Here is a 7925-nt window from a genome sequence, read left to right as displayed (position 1 = left end):
CTATTCAGCATTAATGGAGACATATGCCATGAAGGAGAAGCTCAGGAAGCTACAAAAGAGGCATCTTGAATGGGGAGATGGGATCAAGGAACTGAGGACAGGACTCTTAAGTTGACACCTGAAAGATGGACCAGGCATCAGCCAGGTGAACTGAGATCAAGGGCTAAGGGTCCATGCATGCAAGTCTGAGGGTTTCAGGGCACACTCCAGGCCCTGTAGGACTCAGGGACCTGGAATAAGATCTTGGGAATGGATGGAGGGAAGGGTGAGGGAGGTGGGAATGGGAGAGGTGAGGTGACCTCCAGGCTCCACTTGGAGGAAGCAGAAGCAGGAGGCCAGGAGGGCAAGGTGTGTACATGGTTTTCCCTTCTTGTTGCTCAGAGTGTGGTGTAGAAATACATGGCTATCAGCATCACTGGGAGCTGGATGGGGAGTCAGCATAATGAGGGGCACTCCAGCCGCACACCCACATCCCACCTGGCCCATAACTCCCTTCCTCTCACCGTCCACATCAGGATGGCAAAGCCAAACCATGAGATGCCCCATGTGTAGCTGTCGATGGCATGGCCGATGTGTTCGAAGCAGCCCTGGGCAGGGGGACAATGGGGGTTTGAGAAAATGCCCAGGGAGGCTGGCAGCCGAAGGCGAGAGTCACTGTGTGCCCTTGGGGAAGTCACTTTCTTCCTCCAGCCTTGATTTTCTCATCTGTGCAATGGGGATCATGGCAGTGTCTACCTCCCAGGGTGGTTTGGGGGAGCCAGGGAGGTGATATTGAACCCAGGCCCTACGCAAGTAGGTGCTGCCGTGATGTATGGTCTAGGTATGATTCTGACCCTCTGAGCCTCAGTTTCCCTCTGTGAAGTGGCAATCTTGATAGCACTGCCCTCTGAGAGCAGTTGCAGGGATTCCATGAGAGGGTACACATAAGCACTCTGCACAGAGTTGGGGCTTGAGAAATGGCTGCCCTACTCTGACCATGGCTATGGTTTGCACATGGGCTCCCCTCTCCGTGATGACCAATCTAAGACAAGCTGCCGAAGGGCCCCCAGGCAGCCAAAAGCAGCTGGAGGGACCATAGGGATGGGTTCTCTTAGTCTAACCTCCTCTGGCTTCTTTCCCTGCCTCTGTACTTGTCTTAACAGTAGTTAAAGCACCTCACTGGGGCCTGACTGCCTGAAATCAAATCCCAGCTCATCCCCCACTAGTGAGTGACCTCTCAGTTCATTATCTGTAAAACGGGGGTAATTATCATCTTTACCTCATAAAGTCATAGTAATGCTTAAACAAGATAAAAACTTAAAGCACTTAGAAAAGTGCCTGGTATGAAGTAAAGGGTCAACAAGTGTTGGTTGTTATTGGTGTTGTGCTATTGTTATTATTGTCATTGCTCTTATTCCCAGACAACCTGAGAAAAGTTGCTGGTGCCAGGTCTGGATCAGACAGAACCTGTGTGCATCTTTCTGACTTGCAGAGAGAGTTGGGAGAGCCAGAGAGAGGGGAGGGAAAGAGAAAGCCAGAGAGAAGAGAAGGAGGGGGAGGGAGATGAACGGACAGACAATGGGAGGGAGAAAGAGATAGAAGAACCAGAAAGGGAGCAAGTGGGAGCAGAGACCAGAGAAAGATAGATAGATCGACAGACAGGTGTAGCAGAGGGGAGGGGACACACCTTGGTGAATAGGTAGTCCATGTGGCCCAGGCGACAGCCCTCTTCATTGATGGGGATGAAGTTTCCCGTCCTGCGACAGCACAGTGGGGGCCAGGGGAACATCACTTCCGGAGTGGCCGCCCGGAAGGCTGATGTGAAGTTCACCCAGTCCATGGGACCAGATGTGCCACAGCATTCTTGCTGGAGAGAAAGGTGGGAGTCAGGCAGGTGCAGACAGAGAGGAAAGCCACTTGCCTGAGGTCACACAAGCAGGAGAGGCAGGGTTCACCTTAGACACAGCTGGGTCCAACTTCTCCATATTCTGGGCCTCAAAGTGGGGGAAAGTGTGTGTGTGTGTGTGTGTGTGTGTGTGTGTGTGTGTGTGTGTGTGTGTGTGTGTGTGTGTGTGTGTGCAAGGATCAGATAATACTTATCCCAGGACCAGGAGGCTTATGCAGGATTTGGACCAAACCCATGCATGATTTATTTTAAAATTCTTTTGTTGAGACCTATGCTGACAAAATGACACAACGAGGCAGATTTCTGACTTTTCCAGGCCCTGGTGAGTGTTTAATTTGTGGCCTGCAAATGATGAAAACAGGCGTGGGCGTCCTTTAAACATGGGTTCAAATCCTGGCCAGTTGTATGACTAGGGTCAAGGTGGGTCCTCAGTTTCTTCCTCTTCTGTTGCAATATCATGTTGGATTTAATTAAAAGTGTGGCTTCTGGAACCTAGTTGCCTGGGTTTGAATCCTTCTGGTTCTGTGACCTACCGGCTGTATGACCTCATGTAACCATTCAACCTCTTGCCTCGGTTTCTTCATAGCTAAAAACTGATCTCCTTCATGATATGATTGTGAGGATTACATAAGCTTTAAAAATGCTTTGAACAGTGCTGAAGTTAGTGCCCAATAAATGGTTGCTATTATTATTATTGTTGTTATTATCATTGTTATTACTGCTGAGGCAGTATATGTAATGGTTAAGAGCAGTGGCTCTAGATGTAGGCTGCCAGGTTTGAATCCCAGCTCTACCACTTACCAACTGTATGATCATGGGCGAGTGACTTTCCCTTTCTGGGCCTGTTTACTCATCCAGAAAACGGTGAAGACCAGCGCCCTGCCCTCACAGGGATCACATGAGTGGATGTCTTTAAAGCACTCACTCTTACTCATCTACAAGTGGGCATAATGGGAGCTCCATCTACCTCTGTGGACAGAGCTCCAGGCCCTTCCAGTACCTCCACCCACCCTTGCCCACCTCAATCATGATGCGATCCCAGAGGCGGGTCAGTTCCTGGCCCTGGTCTGTGTCTGCACCATAGAAGGTCAGCATCTGCTTGGTGATCAGGGACGGGTTGGACACCATCTGCAGAGGGCCAGGAAGAACAGCGTCCAGCAGGGCTGGGCAGGGAGAGAGGTTGACCGCCACCTCCCACCGAGAACTGTCACCACTCCCCCCCAGGGCACGCCCCTCCCCTGGCCTCTGCCCAGCTCACATAGTCTCTGTGGGTGTAGGACGTGATACAGGAGGCGCATTCAAAGATGTAGATGATGAGCATCAGCACCAAATACTGGGGAGAGACAAAGGGAGGGGAGAGACAGCCCAGTCAGGGCAAAGTTTCACCCCTTGAGGGATGGGTCCATGGATAGAAAAACAATTTTTAAAAAACATATATGGGCTGTCTGGTTAGCTTAATTGGTTAGAGTGTGGTGCTGATAACACCAAGGTCAAGGGTTTGGATCCCCTTACCAGCCAGCTGCTAACAACAACAACAAAATATAGGACAGTGTGAATGTTAGCATCTATACAGGTATTCAGGTATTCACTGTAGGCTTCCAACTTTTCTGTATGTTTGAAATATTTTATAATAAAATGTTAAAGGAAAATAAAATCAACCAAAAATATATAAAGTATTTTCCAAAGTGAACTATTGTCTTGGAATCAGTAAAATAAATGTCTACTATAAAAAGAAAAAAAAAATAAAGATACTCTCAAGACAACCAGGGACATGTGAGCACAGATTGGGTACTGGAAGGTATGAAAGAACTAGGGTGAATTTTGTGGGATGTGCAAACAGCATGGAGGAGAAAAAAATAAAATAAAAAAAGCTCAGTAGATGGTGGTCTAATGAAAATTCTTTTCCTGTCCTCACCCCTCACTCTCACCCTTAAAGCAACAAGAGGTTGGGTGTGGGTGTGCTGACTCCACTACGGAGAGATGGGATGATACCGCATAACATGCCTGACTGCTTTTAAAAGAATGTCCTTATCACTCAGAGATATGTGTACTCAAGTATTTTACAGGTAAATGACTTGCTGTCTAGAATGTGCTTCAAAATACGCCAGGAAGAAAAACATGTGGGCAGGCAGAGGGTGGAGTGAGCAGATAAGACAGTGGTGTCCAGCCCAGGGTTGATATCGTTAAAACCAGCTGATAGGTATGCAGGGCTCAAATGCCATTCATTCTACTTTAGTCTACATTTCACATTTCCCATAGAACATTTAAAAAAATTCTGTGCCTTATAACAAACTAACAGGAGAGACAGACACAGACACAATTGTATTTTTCACTAGTTGGGTAAACTTTTAGGGCTTTAGTTAAAGTCTTAAGCCCGAGAATTATATACAGGGTAAGAAAAAAAGAAAGAAAGAGAAAAAGGGAGGGAGGAAGTAAGAAAGGAGACTTCCATGGCTCCATCTAACTCAGGATAAAACCAAAGTCCCTCAAGACTCACCTGATTGGTCCACCTTCCCTTCCCCGTTCTTCCCACCCCCACCGCATTTCTTCTCACTCCTCCACCTCCTCCTCACTTGGTTCCTGGCCCCCTCTGGCCTCAGAGTCTTTGTTCTTGCTATTCTCTCTACCTGGAATGTTCTTCTTCCAAATGTACACATGACTCACTTCCTCACCTCCTCTAGGTCTTTGCTTCCTCTGGCTGTGAGGTTTTCCCTTGCCCTTCCCCAGCTCCTGACCTCCCTTCCCTGCTCATTGTCTCCCTTGTCACAGCATCGCTCCCCCAGGGCAAGGGCTTTTATGTTTAGTTACTACTATAGTTCTAGTGCCTAGTGTAGGGCTTGGCATGTGGTTCCTGCTCAAAAAACATTTGTTGACTGAATAAGTAGCTGCTCCTGGGAATCTGAAAGACCCTCAGCTGTAGAGGAAGCACAGTGCTGTCTCTGTCAGTCGGGCCTGGATGAGAATCCCTGCTCTCTCAATCACCTGGGAGAGGCTGTTGGCCCTTTTGAGCCTCAGTTTTCTCATCTGGTAAGTGGGTTAAAAAGCACTAACTTCAGAGGGCTTCTGGGAGCACTGAGGGAGCTCATTTTCTAAACTGCTTACCCTAGTGTCAGCCACATGAGAGGCACTTGGGCTATTGGCAGAGATTAAGAGCACAGGCTCAAGAGATGAACTGCTCGGGTTTAAACTGTCTCTGCCACTCGCTTGCTGTGTGACCCTGGATAAGTGACTACCTCTTTGAGCCTCAGTTTCAGTCTCTGTCAAATAGTGTCACCGTGATGAATGATGATACTATCTCATGGTGGGCTGTGAGGAATAAATAAACTAATCCATGTAAACCGCTTAAAGCAGCCTCTGGCATGTAGTAAAAACTCCTTAAACGGTAGCTGTGCTATTATTATTTTTGTTGTTGTTATTGGTAAAGCTCATGAGCACCGCCTCTGGAGACCAACTAGCTGGGGTTCGAATTCTAGCCCTGCTGCTCAAGAGCCATCCTGCTGTGCCGAGCTTCCCTCCCTTCCCTGTGCCCCAGTTTTCTTTGTAAAATTGGGGTAATAGCCAAGCCTAGATTATTGGGCTATGGGAAGATTAAATGAAATGATGCCCGTGAGTCCCCGAGTGTGGTGCCAGGGTGAATTCACACTAGCAGCTGTGATGGCTGCTATTATGACTCAGTGATGATGATCTCCATGCCCACTCGTCCCCGTCCACCTCCTTCCTGGGGCCTCACCGTGAGAATCATGGACCGGCGGTGGCAGAGCACTGCGCCCACACCAAAGCTGGCCACCACGAAGAAGGAGAAGCCACAGAAGATTGCGATCCAGGCGCCAGCGAAGACATCATCTTTGCCTGAGACACCCATCAGTGGGTACACACGGTACTGGTCGGCTGTCACCCATACTGTCTCAGCAAACAGGGCCAGTCCTGACAGCTGGACAGTGAAGCTGGTTAGGAAGATTTGCTCAGGGCCAACAGCCCCAGCTCCGTGAGTCTCCATGAGTAAGTTCCTTCCCCATTCTGAGCCTCCACTGTTCTCTTGGTAAAGTGGGCATGTAGTAAGAGTGGCAGAGACCTTGCCCTCCCTGAGCAGGGATGAGGCTGGGCAAAGTCTGGGAAGGAAGGGAGGGCCCAGCCAGATCCCCGACCCCCATGTCCCAGCTGCCAGTTCCTTCAAGGATAAAATCTGGAGCACATGACTGGCACAGAAGAGATGCTCAGTCAAACTGCCCTCCGTTAATAGCATTGTTATTCCCCGAGGAGAAGAATTTATGGCCATGGCCAGAAAAATTACAAATCCATCAACCCTTTGGTTCAGTGATTTCACTTTCAGAAATCAGTCCTACAGATACACCAGCTCATGCAGGAGAATCACACACCCACAAAGTTATGTCCTGCAGCACCCTGGTTAATGGGACCAAAATGCCACACAATGGAGAACTGTGCAGTTTTTAAAAGGGGCAGGGAGGCTCTCTGAGGACTCGTGTGAGCCTACAGACTATGTGAGCAGGAGAAAATGGGAGGCACACAGCAGGATTTGGAAAGAGCTACATTTGCGGAAAGAAATGGGACAAAAATGGGCATTTAAGTTCCTATTTGCTTATATTTGCCTAAACAAATATTGGAGAAACTGAAAATCTGGTTACCTATAGGGGTGAGGCATGGGGAACAAGGAGGGAGGAAGACTTCTCAGTGGACACCGTTGACAACAACAAAAGCTGACACTTATAGAGAACTTACTGTGTGCCAGGAAGTGGTCGGGTAACTGCTTTATGTGTGACAGTCATTATCGTTATAAACTGTAGTGTATGATGGTTCTGGCCAATACGAATAGTAACAAATGGTACAAATAGTAATGTGTACCAAACTCTTTTCTAAGCACAATAATCCAAGAACTCATTTTATCCTCACAGCATTCCTATTTCACCGTCCTCTTACAGATGAGAAACCTGAGGTCCACAGAGGTTATATCACTGGCCCCAGGTCCCACAACTAGAAAGTGTTGGAGCTGGTATTTGAACCCAAGCTGTCTGGTTCCAGAGTCATGTGCAGCCATTACATATTTTTTAAAAAATATTAATTAAAAAACATTGTTTTTATGGGCCTCCTGTGGGCCAAGCAGTTGCATTGTGTCCATAATGATGTTGATGGTGATAGCTAGCATTTGTTGGACACTTTTTCTGAGCTGAGGGCCATACGTGGACTAATCCACACAATGACAATCTACACGATGAGGAAACAATCTAGAGGTGAGGAAAAGGAGGCACAGAGAAGTAAAGTTGCTTGCTTAGGATCACATTGCTGGGGAGAGGTGGAGCTGGGATTTGAACCCAGGTTGCTCTGACCTGAGAGTCTGCAGTACTGGCCTACTAGGGAGTCCTGGACCCTCAGTCCCCACCCCCAAACTCAGGACTACCCCCTCCCCACCGTACACACCCTCAGCTCCCCAGCACTGGGGTATCTCACCAGAATAATGATGTTGCCCATGACCAGCAGCCCCACCACAACTGGAGACCCCTTCTCCGCCTCTGCTGCTGCAGAAGCCATAGTCCTGCCTGAGACACCTGAGCAGGGATGAGGCCAGGCAGAGGTCAGGAGGGGAGGGAAGGCCCAGCTGGACCCCCCATCTCCACTCCACACCCCAGCTTCCAGGGGCTGCGCCCCACTCTCTGCTGGGCCCAGACCGGTACCAATGTGCTCAGCCTCCCACAATACTAGTGGTGAGGAAAACTAGGCTCGCTGAGCCTCAGACCCTCCCAGCTCCTAGAGCCCCCTCCTCACCTCTGCCCGAAGTCTCTCTGGCCAGCACCTCCCACAGTGGCTGCCTATATATGTCCAGGCCCTTCCTTGGGCCAGACTACTAGGAAGGAGGGAGGGCAACTGGAGGAGGGGACAAGAGGCCAAGCAGGCAGACCAGGATAGGAGAACAGCTTTCATGAGTTCCCTGCCACCCAAGTGACTTATAGACCTGAAATTCCAGATTGTGCTAATGTCTGGCCACATGGGCAGGGTGATGTGCCCAATGCCTCTGGTTCCCAGGCTG

The 7925-nt window shown here is 49.0% G+C and overlaps 1 protein-coding gene across 1 annotated transcript; it reads right to left on the bottom strand.

Moving 5' to 3' along the window:
- Positions 1-377: 377 nt before the first annotated feature.
- UPK1A (uroplakin 1A) lies at positions 378-7429 on the bottom strand. The gene is made up of 7 exons (XM_063113002.1): positions 7349-7429; positions 5616-5816; positions 3144-3218; positions 2906-3013; positions 1667-1846; positions 504-587; positions 378-422 (listed from the first exon to the last, which is right to left on the bottom strand). Exons 1-7 carry the CDS (start codon positions 7427-7429, stop codon positions 378-380), a joined length of 774 nt encoding a protein of 257 aa, XP_062969072.1.
- Between the last annotated feature and the right edge of the window lie 496 nt (positions 7430-7925).

Source organism: Cynocephalus volans, chromosome 10, assembly GCF_027409185.1.
Source record: "Cynocephalus volans isolate mCynVol1 chromosome 10, mCynVol1.pri, whole genome shotgun sequence".
NCBI lineage: Eukaryota > Metazoa > Chordata > Mammalia > Dermoptera > Cynocephalidae > Cynocephalus > Cynocephalus volans.
This window is presented reverse-complemented; position numbering and strand designations above follow the sequence as displayed.